This window comes from Coregonus lavaretus (genome assembly GCF_964263955.1).
Source record: "Coregonus lavaretus genome assembly, chromosome: 2".
Lineage (NCBI taxonomy): Eukaryota > Metazoa > Chordata > Actinopteri > Salmoniformes > Salmonidae > Coregonus > Coregonus lavaretus.
In genome coordinates this window covers 52,992,321-53,010,415 of record NC_139989.1, presented here as the reverse complement: position 1 = coordinate 53,010,415, position 18,095 = coordinate 52,992,321, and the positions used below count along the sequence as shown (strand labels likewise).

Here is an 18,095-nt window from a genome sequence, read left to right as displayed (position 1 = left end):
AAATCCATCGATTAGGGCTTAATTTATTTATTTCAATTGACTGATTTCCTTCTATAAACTATAACTTAGTAAAATCTTTGAACTTGTTGCGGTACCCACTGTATGTCTGTCAATAGAGAAGGTCTACACTGTGGAAAAACTAATGCACTCACACAGACAGGCCTATGCAAAAATATCCAATGATAAAGTTAGTTGCAGATGCACTTCCTAGATTTTTGTACGAGATGTTCATATGAGGTAATAAAATCGAGGTTTAATCATTCAGTGTTCATACTAGCACAGACCTTGGCCTTTGACGGTCCCGTTCAACCGTTTGCCGAATCGGAACTAAACATTATTTGAACGTGCGGATCGGTCAGGAACGTTGACGTTAAAAGTGTGCTTTTCGTGTGTTGGAAATGTAGTTTTCTCGCTTCCACCATTACGTTCTTCCGAATAATGGCGACACCTGCATTGCACAACATCTCCCAGTATGCAGCTGGTTGTCGCTCCCATCGGTTGGGGAGAGTCAGCAGCACACGAGGACTTGCTGGGAGTGCTGAGTCTAATCTTGCTTTAGTGTATCCCTTTACCGAGAGAAACCGGCTGTTTTATTTTAAGTAAATCAAGCACATATTAGACATTAGCGAGGGAGTTTTATCAATTTTATCGGGTGACTTCAACAACGGGTTAATAATAGGTGCGGACACAAGCCAGTTCAGCAACTGCGTAACGCAAGTCTTTATCCACAGTAGTGAACATTTAGCAAAGACCCACGATGGACCCGAGAGACGCTGCCCCTGATTCCTGGGAACAAGAGGATGATGTTGAGGCCCCGGTCGACGGGAAACTCGATTCCGAATTCGCTGCCCTCAACGTGAATGCCAAACCGTTTGTCCCCAACATAAATGCTGTCGAATTTGTCCCGTCCTTCTTTCAGAAAGGCCCCTCGGAAGATCCTGATTCCGGTGGTAAGTTCGCGGTCACTCACGTTTGCGTTTGGCTAGCTTGCTAGCAAGATAACTTAGTTAGCTAACTAGCTCCGCAACACACATGCTTATACACTTTAGAGACCGCGTAAAGTAGCTAGTTAACGTTAAAGGCAAGCATTAGTTACCAAATTAACGTTATTTATCTAGACTAGTTAACTAGTAACCGAGTTTTTTTTTAGTTAGCTACTGTAGCTAAGCTATATTCGGTAGTTAATGGTTGGATTATTAATGGCTTGTTTGTAGCTAATATTTTCGGTAGGTTTTAGCCAGCGTTAACTTTCTAAGCACTACTTAGAAGCTATTTGCCGGTTAGCTAATTTAGCTTGATTTTAGCCAACTGTCGACGACAGTGTCTGCACTAATTAGATGGCTAGTTAGCTAATGTTAACCATATGAGATTTTGGACATTCGAGGTTTTAGTTAACGTTAGTTAGTCTCTACCTAGTTATCATTTTACCAACTGTTAGTTACTGGCATAACTAAGTTAACGTTAGTTAGCCAGTCCTATGTCAGTCGTGTGACAATTGTACGTGTACGTAACGATAGTCTGTTTTTTGGGGGCCGTTTTTTGTCTTTCCATCTACTTGGGCTTTGTAGTCAGAAATGGCTAACTAAGACATTCTTGGTCAATTCTGCTTTTTTTTGTCTATACCCTTACCACAATGTAAGTTAGGATTTCAAGCCATGTACCTAGCTACTGTAGATAGTTAACTAGTCATTATTTGAACGGGTACAACCTTGCCCCGCATAAATCGCAATACATTACAACTTGTTGAGGAACTGGTAACTAGTGTTGTCATTATTGGTGTGACGTGGATGATCTTAAGTATGTACAGTCCATAAGTGGAAGACAAACTTGTGAACAATGTGTCCCATTTGAGCAGACCAAGAAAGCAGAAATAACTATAGTCAGAGCCATTCATACATGTAAGTCTAGCTAGCTATTTACATATATATGTTATGTATCTACAGTCTTGCCCAGATCAAAAGCCATCTCAACTGATTTGTTTTACTTTTGATGTAATGAAAATGAGCTGTGGCATATTTTGGTCAGTTCTGTCTTTTGCCAAATCCAATATGGAGGGGAATATGTAAGGTGCCTTGAAACCTAAATGACCATACTCTCTAGAAAAGCCCTTAGGTTGTGGTGGTTATGGATGATCTATTAGGCAATACTAACTTGTAATTCATGAGGGGATTCAAATCTAGCTATTTTCGCAGTCTGATATTTTTGACCTAAGGCAGAGTTTTCTTATCCTTTAACCTTAGCTTACCGTTAACCTGCTGAACACATCTGTGCAGGCTTTCTGCTGTTGATGGCCATCACCAATGTGTGTTTATACTAAAGGTGTTCAACAGCTCTTGAGGAAAATGGCAGTCCAGTAAAAGTATAGTAAACATCAAGCTGTTGGTGGGTTAAGCTCTTCCAGTGGAGTGTTGTTGGGTATAGATAGGTTAGCTGACAATGTCACAAACGGTTGATGCTTCAATGGGGCAGAAGTCAGATGTTGTGATTCTGGATGGCCAGATAGCTACCAACAATGACAAGAAATTGCCATGTGGGGAATCATGACTAGTGTTTGCTAGTTGCATCTTGTTCTTGATACCATGTCTTGTTTTCAGGTGTTTTAATTGATTTAATGTTAATGCTAAAATTAGCTAACTAACAACCGTAACAATGTATTTGAAACCACAAGTGCTCATTGTGCAAATTTGTTTTCAATAAACATTGGAGAAATATAGTTTGCATGTTGTCAACAATCTAAGTCAACCCCGTATGTTTTGCCCCATAGTTGCGCAGGCTTTGGTTGTTGCTAAACAACCAACCTGTCTATAGTACATATTGAGAACCAGATAACTGGGGGAACTGGTGTTGCAGTTTGTAATGACCTTGATTGGCCTCATAAGAACTGTATTAGTTGTGACAGTTGTGGTAGACTGGAAGAGCACTGGTCAGTAGATTTCACACCAATCCCACCTTACATTTTATTTGATGAAAAACGTGTGATGAAAGGAGCTTTAATGTGAATAAGCTCTACTTCTTTCAGCGGACGTTCAACCAGTTGTTGCCACCATGGAAGCTGCAGAAACTGCAGGTATGTATACGTGTGTGTTTTACACCTGTGGTCATTTTGCCCTGTTGTCCAGCATTGTCCTTGAATAGCCTAGCTGGCCTCACAATCTATGGGCATGGCCTCTAACAAAGTCCTCCATAAGTCCTGTCAACCCACTGTTCAGTGTCAACCAAAACGACTGTGTCACTGGTAAGAATCACTAATTGATGATTGTGGCCCTACATTTTCTCAATTGTAGTCAATGTTCTGACATGTTTCTAGTGTGGTCCTCTGTAGCTCAATTGGTAGAGCATGGCGCTTGTAACGCCAGGGTAGTGGGTTCGATCCCCGGGACCACCCATATGTAAAAATGTATGCGCACATGACTGTAAGTTGCTTTGGATAAAAGCGTCTGATAAATGGCTTATTATTATTATTATATTATAGTACAGCTTCTAGAACATTTTTTGTGCACATTCATTGTTGACGTGGAAGGGTTGTGTATGTCAGCTATTTTTGACCGCTGTGTGTCCCTTCTCGTCTCATGCGTAAGTGACCGCCATTTAACTAGCTAATGTCTTGTTACATTATATTTAGACAAGACCCCACCCTCTCTATAATAAGTACAAACTAAGGTGTGTTGTGAATCCTGTGAGGGTGCTGTACTGTGTCATAATAAACAGATTGGTGAGCTGGCTAGCTCTGTCTGCGCCCATAGCTTTGGTGCAGACAAAGACCAAACTTGATGTCTGGTGTGGAAACTTGCTGCCTTATTCCAATCGAAGTGGCTGAAGTTCCTAATTTTCTCGAACCCGGAAGTTTTTGACTAGAGATTTCTGCGCGTGTGCAGGATCCGCTGCGTGCTTCCCCCTCCGAGTCCATCGAGCTGCTGCTCAGTGCTCGCTCACTCCGTGACTCCGCTGCCAGGTGTTGAGCTTGATGCTCCTTTCCAATAAATATTGAGGGTCTTATTCTGGTGACATGATAATCGCTGCTTGGCTGCTGTTTGACAAATGTAAATGATCTTGCTCTTTTGTCCATAATAATAATAATAATATCATGTAGGCTATACGTACACTCTGGCCATCAGCCCGCACGTGCCAATTCCAGAGTTGGTACACACACTATAACGCAATTTCTTGTGTGAGAAAACATCTGTTGAAAATGTGACTGAAACCCATTTAACTTGTATTTGGACATGGGGAATTTAACCGCAAAAGGTATTTTTATGTGCACTACGTCATCACACAGCCTTTTATCTGCAACATGTACATTTGATGGAAACACATGTGGTGGGAAAATTCGCATGTTCTTTTTATACAGATTTTTGAATATTACCATGAAAATCTGTCGCCAATTGGATGGTAATCTAGCTAGTGAGCGAATTTTAGAGCAGATGGCGTTAAGCTGTAGCATAGCCTACCTGTGTTTTTAGTTTCAATCAAAGCACATATTTTGCCTAGTGGTGTGCACTGTTGGGTTTTGGACGAGAGCGAGAAATAAGACCATTTGCACAATCATCCTAAAATCTCATTTTAAAAATAAAGTGGTGTTTTTTGTCTTAAAGTAATGTTATACTAGCTATTATTCTGTTATGTAGAATAATATTGTGATCTAGCAGAGACTTATTCAGCTTTGATCTAATTTTATTGAACAAGCACCATTCGTCAGAGTAGCTTGTTCTCTATGAGTAGAGCAGAGACTGTGCAGGGTAAAGTAGAGAATCCGGCATATGCGCAGAAGCTTCGGGACCTTTCGCTTTTGGGAAGAGGGGTCCAGAATGATCCACAGCCACTCCATTCAATTAGTCTGACTTTTCCTGTGACTGGCAAAATGACTTCAGCCTTCCTTACGGTTGAGGTCTTACATAATTTACATTAGGCTAAAAGTTGTGAATGTGCAGGATTGAAGAAGGGCTTGAAGTCCAGCCAAATATTTCCGGGCCCAGGCAGCCTTGGAGCACTCACTGTCCCCACTAACCCATATTCTACTACACCTGTGTTTCCTGGTCCTGGGGACCCAAAGGGGTACACATTCGTTTTTTTCCCTTAGCACTACACACCTGATTCCACTAATGTACTAATTTTACCTTTGATAAGTGGAATCAGGTTTGTAGGACAAGGGCAAAACAAATTGGACCCATTTGGGTCCCCAGGACCAGGATTAAGAAAAGCTACTGATTTCACTCTCATAGTTGGAATGATGAGCCATGCTCTCCAACTGTCAACATGGTCTGTCATCACTACCACGGTCTTTAAAGCCTATAGGGTGCTGAATGGTTACACTTTATTTCAGGTGTCAAACTGCTATTTCTGGAAATCAAAGAAGGGACATTTGTTAACACTGTTATTGGAATGAACTCGATGACCTTAAGCTCTAACTTTCTATAGATTTGGCATTTGGTAGTTTTGGCAGTAAAACCTGTTGTCATAACTGATGCCAAAAGTTTTGCTGTAGTAAACATTAACAAGCTGTCTCGTAGAACAATACCCTCAGGCCTAATTAATTGGCTCTAACTGTACTGTATGAGTACTCTGCATCATTGGCAGCCTGTAGTGTAGCCCTAGTTAGGTTTTCCCCTTTGATTATGAAATCTTATGTCAATCTAATTACATCTCTTTTATCTACCAAAACATTTGTAGAGAAACTTTTTATAATTTACCAAATTCTTAGCTACGGTGGTAGGCTTTTTCACATCAGACACCTGAGACTAGAGGGATCTAGTTTCAAACTCAAGTCATGATTACTTATTCCACGCCACTAATGCTCTGTTCGGTTTGTCCCTGACCAGCCCCGGTGGAGAATGGCGACTCTGAAATGACCACAGAGGAGTCGTGGGACCTGAAAGGGGCGGAGCCCAATGAGGAAGAACCAGGAGGAGGGCCTGGTGGCGACGGGGGACCAATAGTTGTCGAGGAGATTCTGGAGGAGGAAGTCATGGAGGAGGAGGAGGAGGAGGAGGAAGAAGTGCCAATCATGCCTAAAGTGGTTGCCCTCCCACCAGACGCGCCCAAGAAGGAACATGTGAACGTGGTGTTCATCGGTCATGTTGGTGAGTGGGGGCACATCTGCTTCTTTCTTGTCCCTCTTTTTCATGACTATTGCAGTGGTTTCACCTACTATCATTTAGGTGTGTGGGTCATCTCTGCATTGCTCTGTTGCTATTTCTTGGGGTTTCATTTGATTCAATAGAAAATGTTTGTTGGCAGCCCTATATAACATCGATGGTGTATAGTTGTGCCACTGTCACACCTGGATGCTGATGGTGGTCTCTGACAAAGAAACATATCCAGGGGAAATTATGCTTTTGCATTAATAGGAAATAGAAAAAAAACTGGCAATGTTTTGTATTTCTTTTTCATTTAATCAGCCCCGTTACAAGGCTAGACGAGCAACATGCCATTTCTATCTGCTCTCACCCCTCCCTGTTGTCCCTCATCTCTCCCTAGATGCTGGCAAATCTACCATCGGAGGACAGATCATGTGAGGATCTTTCTGTTGTGCTTATATTTTTCCTTTTCACTCGTGATTCGTTCAGTCCAATGGGGGCTTTTAACACCTGTTGCATTTCTCACCACCCCTCCACTCTTCTTCCCTCCTTCCCCCTCTCTCTTCCTCGCTCCCTCTGGTTATCCCCTTCTTCACTGGTAGGTATTTAACGGGTATGGTGGAGAAGAGAACTCTGGAGAAGTATGAAAGAGAAGCCAAGGAGAAGAACAGGGAAACCTGGTGAGTTACACGCTCTGCTTTTACCAGGGTCTACTGCAAAAAATACATTAAATGGCATGACTAAAGCCTGTCAGTATAAAAAAGGTTTAACTCTCTCTCTCCCTCTGTCTGCCAGGTACCTCTCCTGGGCTCTGGACACTAACCAGGAGGAGCGAGACAAGGGGAAGACTGTGGAGGTGGGCCGAGCGTACTTTGAAACTGAGAAAAAGCACTTTACCATCCTGGATGCGCCAGGCCACAAAAGCTTTGTGCCCAACATGATCGGAGGAGCTTCGCAAGCTGACCTGGCTGTACTGGTAAGTCCATTAGGTCACGCTTTTGTTTTTCTTGGTAGGAGGAAAAGGTCCCTGAATAACTTGTTGCTGCAAATACCAAAATATCCAGTTATTGAGAGACAAAGATCTCTTTAAATGGTAAATATAAAGATTATAAAAATAATGATTTTACATTTAAGAATGAACAATGATAAATATTTGTTTACTTGATCGTAAAACACATGGTTTTGAAATCCACACAGCAATGTCATGGTTCCTTGAATGATTTTCAATGTGTATTTCTCCTCCCTAGGTGATCTCGGCCAGGAAGGGAGAGTTTGAGACGGGCTTTGAGAAGGGTGGACAGACACGGGAGCACGCCATGTTGGCCAAAACGGCGGGGGTGAAGCATCTGATCATCCTCGTCAACAAAATGGACGACCCCACAGTGAACTGGAGCCTAGAGAGGTGCGCAATTACCACTTAGAGCACAGAAATCACATCAGGCTACAGGAAACTGGTAGTCATGAGTGCTTGCTTCAGTTTGTAGATAAACATGAAGACACCCATTACTGTCAAGATGATATGATAGTCATAGCCAAGGGTGAAATCCTATGTTGATGTAGGGTATTTGTAGAACCTTAACAGAAATCATACATACATTGACGTCATTACAAGATTTGCTCGAGAGTTGAACATTTTATTCTCATGAATCTGAAATCCAGCTCAACCCACAATTTATTTCATGTCTAACCTGAAACCTCAGGTACGAAGAATGCAAGGAGAAACTAGTGCCATTTTTAAAGAAGGTTGGCTTCAACCCCAAGAAAGACATTCACTTCATGCCCTGCTCCGGCCTCACAGGAGCCAACCTCAAGGAGCCTGTTGAGTCGTGCACTTGGTATACGTGAGTATCACCAGCTTTTACACTGCAGTTCCTGGGCTGTGTTCACTAGGTACGAAACTGAAGAAAACAGTCCAAAATAGGGAGGTACTATCTGTTCTTGTCCATTTAAGAAACGCTCCTTCTCTGTTAACGAAGCGACACCAAAGGTACTATAACTTTCCGGTGTAAATGGATTGAATATTCTCCTGACACTACTGTCCTGACCTGTTTCTCTTCCCTGTCTGTCTTCCAGAGGGTTACCATTCATTCCACATCTGGACAGTTTGCCAAACTTAAACAGAGCGAGCGACGGACCAGTCAGATTACCCATCGTAGACAAATACAAGGTGAAGATGACCACATTATGAAACCTTTCTATTTTTATTCTATTGCGATAAATATGGCAACCAACTCATTATATTTAAGTGTTTATTTATATATGGTTGTCCTTTACATGACAGTATTTTGATGGTCAACAACTGTACTGAGCCATGTCATTCGTACTGCCCACATCAGCAGCAACACTGTTTACACTACATGTAACATCCTATTTCCTGATAATAAAAAGCCTATTAAACCACACTAGTTTTAATGACTCTCACACCACTGTAGCACAGCTTTTCTGACCTGGGTTACTCAATCTCGCCTCTTTCTACTGTTGATCCCCACCCTATAGGACATGGGTACTGTTATCCTGGGGAAACTGGAGTCGGGGTCCATCAGTAAAGCACAGCAGCTTGTCATGATGCCAAACAGGGTAAGACGTTCCCCAGCTGCCTGCCATGGAACATCCAACGCCCATCAGAGCTATAGCTAATCATAGCCAATGGGCAGGCAAGTATCTTAAGCCAGAGTTGTTTAGTCGTAGGTCTTTTTTTTTTCCTCGTATTTTTCATTTTACTCTGTGCCACACAGCATCTCCCTCTTTGTTGTTTTTATACTGTAAAGGTGTTCCCTCCATCTCTTATGAACGTTTGTTAATGGCTTCTTATCTCTTCCATCCCGCCCCCCTTCCTCCTCTAACCCCTCCCTCCATCCCTCCCTGCAGCACACGGTGGAGGTGTTGAGCCTGCTGAGTGATGACGTGGAGACAGATGATGCTGCTCCTGGAGAGAACTTGAAGCTGAGACTGAAGGGCATTGAGGAGGAGGAGATCCTGCCGGGCTTCATCCTCTGTAACGCTGAGAACCTCTGCCACTCTGGACGCACCTTTGACGCCCAGGTACGCCAGTCACCACGGATACTAAGACGGTTGGAGTTGGACCCTAGTCCTGTTTGAATGTTGCCCTAATGGCAAACATATTGGATTTGTTGGTGTTTGTTTTTACTCAGTATTGTGTCGTGTGTTTCGCTCAGATTGTCATCATTGAACACAAGTCCATTATCTGCCCTGGTTACAATGCAGTCCTCCACATCCACACCTGCATCGAAGAAGTGCAAATTACGGTAAAGATACTGTCATAATGCCATAACATAAACCTACAGAAGGAACCATCTTCATTTTGAATCTGCAATGTATTCCCTTTGAACTGCACCTGACAAATAGTGTTTTAAAGACATGCCAGTATAGTTAGTGATGGTTCCTCTCAACCTCTAGGCCTTAATCTGTCTGGTAGACAAGAAGTCTGGAGAGAAAAGTAAGACGCGACCGCGCTTCGTGAAACAGGACCAGGTGTGCATCGCCCGTCTGCGCACCGCCGGAACCATCTGCCTTGAGACCTTCAAAGACTTCCCCCAGATGGGACGGTTCACCCTACGGGATGAAGGTACGGGGCTCTGCCATCACTGGGACTGTTAGTACGCGGCAGGTAGCCTAGTGTTGGGACAGTAAACGGAAGGTCGCTGGTTTGAATCCCCAAGCTGACTACTTGAAAAATCTGTCTGTGCCCTTGAGCAAGGCACTTTACCCTAATTACTTATGTAAGTCGCTCTGGATAAGAGCGTCTGCTGAATGACGAAAGTGTATATGTAAAATGTTAGTAGTCCCTAAATGGCCATGCTGGAAGGAACAATGGTTTAAATGTAGTCCAAACTGAAACCAAGGTTAGTCTGTTAGTGGTTGAGTTGCATTCGTGGTGAAAAAGTACTGTTGGTTGGGTCATTCATTGGGACCCTAAAGAGGGAGAAAGTCTGTAGGAGGATGTCGGAGAGTGGAGGGGCTCCACTTATGACGTTTTGATTTTAATTTAAAACTAGCCCATTGGACATGAGTAGACGGGCCTTGCTGTTAACCTGTGTCTCTGTGTCCTCTCCCCAGGTAAAACCATTGCCATCGGTAAGGTGTTGAAGCTCGTTGCTGAGAGGGACTGAAGCGGTTGCATGGGAGTACCGATCACAGTCCGGCGCCATGGTGGGGTGGGGGGGGAAGAGTGGGGTCAGGGGTCATCGATGGGAACACGGCAGGCAGTGACGGCCACTCTGCTCGCGCCCCTCTTCTCTCCCCCTCGACCTGTCGAAGATCAGCTTAAAAAAACTTCTCTGAAAAAGAAACCTGTTTTTAAGCAAATGAAAAACGAATTCAAGTACACACAAGTCAGCTTTCTCATATTGAGAGCTCAGCTATGCCATTTTTGGGTTAGGCCCCTCCCCCCAAACCCTCTGGTCTACTCATGACCATAAAACCTTTTCTTTTCTTGCATTTTTTAAACGTTTTTTTAAATTTTCTTCCATCAATGAAAATGTAAAATGGTAGCAGTTATATCTGTAACCAGACGAGGACCAGGATTTGCTTGTAATACAGAAAAATATATTATTTACAAAAAAACAAAGATGTTTGAGAATTTAACAAGTTGAAACCAAAATGTTATCTTGGTTGTACTTAGGGTTGCAAATATCCACTAACTATCCCAAAATGCGGAATCAGGAGGGAATATGCAGGGAATCCAGAGTCCTCCAGCCAGGATTTCTGGAAAACCTGGGAATTTTGTGAAAGTGACTGGATTTTTGTAACCCTAGTTGTACATGTCTCCCATTGCTTTTACCCACTTTTGGTTTCTCTTCTCATATGGCGTTCTGGCAGTGTGCTTGAGCGCCTTCACATGTTATTAAAGCAAACTACTATGACAATAAAATCAAAAAATTGGAGAAGACGTGCTGGTTCTTTATTTGGGCTGTTTCACAGAAGCATGTAATGTTTTTTCCTCTTTATCATGCATACCCTGTGAGAAAGATGGAATTTAGTAGAGCTGTTTCACGGCACAGGTGTATTGAGGCAGTCCTTTTCAAAGCCTAAAATACTTTTATGTCGACCCATACAGAAAATGTGCTTGCAGCTGGATATTTGTCTGTGTGTAATGACAGCGTGTACCTTTCTACTGAACTAAATTACATGACCAGCAGGTGGCGCCTCTTCTCTCCCTTTAAAGTGTAACGCCAATGGATATTGTCATTTTAATCGCAGATCAATTTAATAAATCAAACATGACCTGTATATACACTAACCTAAATAGCTATACACAGCTGACATCTGGACCCAATTAGAATCTATATAATATTCCTCTCCCATACCATAAATTACCCATTCTCTGTAAGTATCATGCCGTTTTCAAACCTCAATTTGTATCATTCAAATGTACAATGTCTATTCTATTTATTTTATTTGTAGAATTTGGCCATCAGGCCCCATCAAAAACAGGGTCATGATGGCATGCCCCTGCCATAGCCCTTACAACTGACATCTTAGAAATAATCATAATGTACTGTTCCATATTCCCATAATACATAGCCTAAAATGCCATGTGGGGAGAATGTACTGTATGTCAACAGGGCACAAACTGGAGCAAAGCAGATTGTCATGACATGGTGGAGGGACACTGAGCGAGAGAGGATGAGGAGCAGGAACGACAGGGTGGGGTCACTGTTCTGTGGGCGTGGCTTTGGCCTGAGTAGAGGTTTTGACAGAAGTCATCGGAGGAGCAGCCAGCCAGCCTCTGACCAACACTGGGCAAAGAGTGAGCGACAACCCAGGCGAAACGCCTAATGGTAAGGACATTGTTTGCTTTTTTGTTTTTCCAAGTTTATATTCATGGATGAAATTTAAGACTACAGGATTTGATTGAATGTAAAAATGGGATGGAATTCCCTTTTCCATGTAGTTTTATTGCAATTTTAACAAGTCAAATAAAAAGATCTGAAATAGTGAGTTCTGCAATGGCAGATTGGTTGACAAAATAGTAAATTGTACATCTCTGAAAGTATGTCTGTGAAGTATCAGTGCTTGATAAAGTCCTATACTTTTAAGTGGTGTCTGGTCTGGTATCCCTTCCTCAGCACAACCCAAGGATGCAATCCACAGTGGTCACCATGTCGGACATGGATCGTAGAACCAGCCGCACCAGCCACGAGGCTCAGGACACTGAAGCATCTACCCCACTGAACCCTGTCCCTGACGGGGTCACCCTGGGCACTAACCTCCCCTGCTGGTACTACTTCACCAGGCCCATCCTGGCCATCCTTATCGGCGGGGTGCTGTTTGGCTTGGGCACGGCCCTCTCCTTGCTCTACTTCACCCAGGTGGGGAACGTGCCCTACCTGTTGGGTCCTGTGTTCCTCTCTGTGGGGCTCATGTTCCTGGTCACGGGGCTGGTATGGGTGCCCGTGGTGAAACAGAGACTGGATTACAAGGCTCTGACCAAGGTCAATGACAAGGCGCTTCAGGTGCATGAACAGCACTGAAGCACCATGGACTATTAAAGCTAAAACGATGTTGTGTTTTGTACTGTAGAGTAGGTCAACAGTGTTAGTGGGGTTTTCTCCCAACAGAATTCTGAAAAGCACACTTCCTAAAAGATGTATAAATGTGTGAGGAGGCAGGTGTAACATAACATAGAAAGATTTGTATTTATTTAACCTTTATTTATACAGGTTAGTCTTATTCATATAGATAGTCTTTTGCAAGAGAGACCTCTGTGAAATGTACTGTATGTCTTCTGTATGTAGCTGTCCTCTATATCTAGGCCCTAATACAAATATGGGATTGAATGACCTCGTCCTGTAAAAGGGAACATCGTGATTGCTCTGTTGGAGGGTTTTAACATGATCAGAACATAGCCCTGCTGCTGTGGCCCAGGCTATCCCATCTGTCTGTCTGATTGTGATCTGTATTAGTTGTTGTTTTTCCACCATAAGCCGCTGTTTTCCTTGTAGCTGCTGTTGTAGTGGATTGCTAAATCCTTTAGAAACAGGATTACGGCGGCAGAAAATGCTACAGGACATGATTATTGCTGATTGTCGAAGTCACGATGGACAGTTGGACACTGAGTGGTAGTGGGTGCACCCTGGCTCTGTCCCTCATCCAAATACTTCTGCTGGATGTATTGTCTAACCTTTTATGTTTCTGGGTCAAAAAGGCTGTGTCCATCTGGCAGTGATCAAAAGCAAAACTAATGTTTAAGGAAGGTGGGGGCCAGTGGGATTTGAATTCGGTCTAAATTAGCCAAAATGTTTACATAAACTTGAGGTTTTACATTGCATTGTGCATTTCTTCAATCATTCATGTAGGCTACTCTCATTCCATGTAATTCTCAACATTGTGAGAGAAGAAAGTCTTCATGTACCCTTTATCTTCTTTCTAAATGTGAATATTATTTATGAACATTATGCAATAATTGTGTGATGAATAATAAATTAGATTTGATATACTAGTCTTTCATTTACAGTAATGAATTGTATGGGGACCCATATGTTTCTGTACAAAAGACCACAGGGTGGCAATAGACCTACATGCCTTTACTTGGCAGTCAGGTGAGAGGGCAGGTGAAATGTCATGGTGGGGTGTATCACATTATACTAAGGCTGCAAAGACAGGCAGCCCAAATCTGATATTTTTTCCCCTAATTGGCCAATCAGATCAGCTCTGAAAAAGATCTGATGTGAAAAGATCTGATGTGATTGGTCAAAAGACCAATTAGTGGAAAAAATATCAGAATATGTCTGCCTCTGTAAACACAGCCTTGGAGGCCTTTTGTGTGTGTGTCATTACTGTTTTAATTGATTGAAAAAATCCTGATGTGAATAGATTTCTGCCATCATGTTCTTGTAAAAATGAGGGAGAGGGACACATAATGAGTCAGATGTTTTCCAGAATGTCATTCCACAGGTGAAAGGAATATCATGATGCTTGTGAACAGACATTAGTGTGCCATGTTTGGCGTCCTTCTGCATATTGAACTGATGACAGATATCTAGAAAATCAGAACCATCATGGCTCCTTTCTACAATGCATGTCACACATTTCCTACCGCATTTACAGTATTAATATGGCTGTTGTCATGCCAGTATACCGTCTACCCCGCCCTCAGTTCTCTCACCTGTCTACGGCTACCACGCCACTCCTCTCTGTGCTGTGCCCTGTGCTGTGACACAGGTAAACCTGAATAGGGACGAGCTTCCTCACCTGTCTCACCTTACCTCTTCAAACAAACGGCTCCGTTTGAAACTCTACCCCAACCGAATTCCACCAGGAAACCAACCGCAAATGATAGTTAGAAAAGAAAAGGTGGTCTAAACAAAGTATTTGTGAGGCCTATCTCGAAGCCAATTTAGAGACATGGAGCCGACGTACCGCGGTCTGGGGCGCTGTTCCTGCGCTTTTTGGTTGGCAGTGTCCTTCGACATATTCGGGCTGCTCGTTCTTTTGATCGGTGTTTTTGCGGACATATTCTTCTATGACTTTTTAATCTACGCCGGGGCCATCATCATCTTCCTCAGCCTCATTTGGTGGGTGTTCTGGTACACGGGCAATATCGAGGTCCCCTCAGAGGAGCTGGAGGATGACGTCGGGCTCTTGAAGAAGGAGCGGGACATCGCAGGTGCGGTGAGGTGGTTATCCAGCCGTCTCTCCAACAGTATCAGGAACTCTCTGCGGCGGAATGGAGGCCCCCCCCCGAGGGGTCGCGAGAAGGGCAGGGACCGCGCTGTCTACGACGCACATGAGGGATGCCCAACAGCAACCGGAGCCCCCGCCTGTCGTATTGGCGATGGGCCCGCGTGATGAGGACGTGCACACGGTGTCTGCATCCGTCGACACTGACATACCTGTCCCGCACACAGCTACAAAGACTTCGGCCATATGATGCGCAATGCGCACAAGGTTAGCCTATTATTTCCAATCGATCAGTAAGCCATTTAGGCTATAGCCTAGGGATACATTTTGTTATTGGATAGGCCTAATTTGCATTAAATATGTGCATAGATTATAGCTTTTATAGGCCAACTTCATTGTAGGCTATTGTTTTTGCTTGATAATAGCCCACAACTTTGATCCACAATTCAGTAGGCAATAATGTTCCTTATAATCAAATTAAATGACAGAGTTTCAGTGAACGAGGAAAGAAACTGTGTGATCTAATGGAAACAGACTTACTTTATCTTTCAGTTAACCATTAACGTCACTGAATGGCAGTGCAGGCCTAAAGACAAGCCCTGTTCAAACAATAAAACTGTTTCTGAGAGGGAGAAATATATATGCTGCTACATGAAACAAAGTAGCTTAGGTTGACCAGAAAATGTCTATCTTAGGAGTTAGGATACATTTTTGACATCTATCTAAACTGATGTAAGCTACAGTATGACTGTATGTTGCAACTATGACATCATGAGATGACCATATCTTTTGTCCAACAGAAATTGGAGGCTTGGCAGCACTGAACCCCATAAGGACATTTCACTTGTCCATCTCACAATGTTTACAAGTACATTTCGTTTTTAATATTGTCCATATGGGCTTTTTTCTTTGTAACATTTCGTTTTTAAATTCAAATTATGCTCCTCAGTGAGGACTTTCTGTTTGTTTTAATGCCAATTTTGTGAATAATTTGTGAATACTTTGTGGATAAGCGATGCAATACTATAATAATAATACAGAGATTTTTTCTACCAAATATGTCAGACTTTCATTTTTAGGCCTAAGTGCAACTGAGAAGGTGCATGTTGTAAACTTGACCTGGCACCTGTATTCTACATCCCACCCACGTTTAACGTTTAAGAAGTCACACCTGTTAATTGAAATGCATTCCAGGTGACTACCTCATGAAGCTGGTTGAGAGAATGCCAAGAGTGCGCAAAGCTGTCATCAAGGCAAAGGGTGGCTATTTGAAGAATCTCAAATATAAAATATATTTTGATTTGTTTAACACTTTTTTGGTTACTACATGATTCCATATGTGTTATTTCATAGTTTTGATGTCTTCATTATTATTCTACAATGTAAAAAATAGAGAAAATTAAGAAAAACCCTTAAATGAGTAGGTGTGTCCAAACTTTTGACTCGTACTGTACATGATGGACTTTTAAGTGAAGAAATAACCACACAGATATCCAATCATTACTCACCAAACAAATTATCAATCATAAACAAATGCTTTGTCAGTCAGCAAGCATCTACAGTGAGGGAAAAAAGTATTTGATCCCCTGCTGATTTTGTAAATTTGACCACTGACAAAGAAATGATCAGACTATAACTTTAATGGTAGGTTTATTTGAACAGTGAGAGACAGAATAACAACAAAAAAATCCAGAGAAATGCATGTCAAAAATGTTATAAATTGATTTGTATTTTAATGAGGAAAATAAGTATTTGATCCCCTCTCAATCAGAAAGATTTCTGGCTCCCAGGTATATTTTATACAGGTAACGAGCTGAGATTAGGAGCACACTCTTAAAGGGAGTGTTCCTAATCTCAGTTTGTTACCTGTATAAAAGACACCTGTCCACAGAAGCAATCAATCAATCAATCAGATTCCAAACTCTCCACCATGGCCAAGACCAAAGAGCTCTCCAAGGATGTCAGGGACAAGATTGTAGACCTACACAAGGCTGGAATGGGCTACAAGACCATCGCCAAGCAGCTTGGTGAGAAGGTGACAACAGTTCGATTATTGCAAATGGAAGAAACACAAAATAACTGTCAATCTCCCTTGGCCTGGGGCTCCATGCAAGATCTCACCTCGTGGAGTTGTAATGATCATGAGAACGGTGAGGAATCAGCCCAGAACTACACGGGAGGATCTTGTCAATGATCTCAAGGCAGCTGGGACCATAGTCACCAAGAAAACAATTGGTAACACACTACGCTGTGAAGGACTGAAATCCTGCAGCGCCCGCAAGGTCCCCCTGCTCAAGAAAGCACATATACAGGCCCGTCTGAAGTTTGCTAATGAACATCTGAATGATTCAGAGGAGAACTGGGTGAAAGTGTTGTGGTCAGATGAGACCAAAATCGAGCTCTTTGGCATCAACTCAACTCAACTCGACGTGTTTGGAGGAGGAGGAATGCTGCCTATGACCCCAAGAACACCATCCCCACCGTCAAACATGGAGGTGGAAACATTATGCTTTGGGGGTGTTTTTCTGCGAAGGGGACAGGACAACTTCACCGCATCAAAGGGACGATGGACGGGGCCATGCACCGTCAAATCTTGGGTGAGAACCTCCTTCCCTCAGCCAGGGCATTGAAAATGGGTCGTGGATGGGTATTCCAGCATGACAATGACCCAAAACACACGGCCAAGGCAACAAAGGAGTGGCTCAAGAAGAAGCACATTAAGGTCCTGGAGTGGCCTAGCCAGTCTCCAGACCATAATCCCATAGAAAATCTGTGGAGGGAGTTGAAGGTTCGAGTTGCCAAACGTCAGGCTCGAAACCTTAATGACTTGGAGAAGATCTGCAAAGAGGAGTGAGACAAAATCCCTCCTGAGATGTGTGCAAACCTGGTGGCCAACTACAAGAAACGTCTGACCTCTGTGATTGCCAACAAGGGTTTTGCCACCAAGTACTAAGTCATGTTTTGCAGAGGGGTCAAATACTTATTTCACTCATTAAAATGCAAATCAATTTATAACATTTTTGACATGCGTTTTTCTGTTGTTTTTTGTTGTTGTTATTCTGTCTCTCACTGTTCAAATAAACCTACCACTAAAATTATAGACTGATCATGTCTTTGTCAATGGGCAAACGTACAAAATCAGCAGGGGATCAAATACTTTTTTCCCTCACTGTACATGTGCAGTGTGCACACCTTTGCGTTAGGTAGCAGTAATAAACCCAAGGCCTGTAGTTATAATCTGGCCACTAATTGAAGAAGAATTGGCATTCACTGTTGTTATTAGCTTTATGTTGTGACACCAGAAATAGTCTGCATCTCCACAGCTCCCAGGTATCTTTTTTTCGAAGCACTATTGTAAGTTGGTCAACCAAGGCTGCA

The 18,095-nt window shown here is 42.8% G+C and overlaps 1 protein-coding gene and 1 pseudogene across 3 annotated transcripts; both read left to right on the top strand.

Annotated features, from left to right (window-relative positions):
• The first annotated feature begins 500 nt into the window (after window positions 1-500).
• Window positions 501-10,983, top strand: LOC311102549 (eukaryotic peptide chain release factor GTP-binding subunit ERF3A-like). Of its 2 annotated transcripts, XM_084143921.1 has the most exons (14): window positions 502-950; window positions 3,020-3,067; window positions 5,817-6,077; window positions 6,475-6,508; window positions 6,677-6,754; window positions 6,870-7,050; window positions 7,322-7,476; window positions 7,775-7,915; window positions 8,148-8,241; window positions 8,571-8,651; window positions 8,943-9,116; window positions 9,251-9,340; window positions 9,492-9,660; window positions 10,152-10,983. In XM_084143921.1, the coding sequence occupies exons 1-14, from the start codon at window positions 758-760 to the stop codon at window positions 10,202-10,204; spliced, it is 1,752 nt and encodes a 583-aa protein (XP_084000047.1). In that variant the 5' UTR covers window positions 502-757; the 3' UTR covers window positions 10,205-10,983. The 2 variants fall into 2 exon arrangements, with proteins under 2 accessions (XP_084000048.1, XP_084000047.1); XM_084143922.1 differs by lacking the exon at window positions 3,020-3,067 and having other exon boundaries at window positions 501-950.
• Window positions 10,984-14,344: 3,361 nt separating this feature from the next.
• On the top strand, window positions 14,345-14,967 carry LOC311144174 (transmembrane protein 238-like; annotated as a pseudogene). The gene has a single exon. The product of its transcript is annotated as a transmembrane protein 238-like (transcript).
• Window positions 14,968-18,095: the final 3,128 nt, after the last annotated feature.

Excerpts from the sequence above, each read along its gene's own strand:
- LOC311102549 (XM_084143921.1), top strand. The coding sequence starts at position 758 with ATGGACCCGAGAGACGCTGCCCCTGATTCCTGGGAACAAGAGGATGAT. Across the intron at positions 7,051-7,321 it reads AAGCTGACCTGGCTGTACTG|GTGATCTCGGCCAGGAAGGG; the intron begins GTAAGTCCATTA and ends TCTCCTCCCTAG. Across the intron at positions 7,477-7,774 it reads GTGAACTGGAGCCTAGAGAG|GTACGAAGAATGCAAGGAGA; the intron begins GTGCGCAATTAC and ends CTGAAACCTCAG.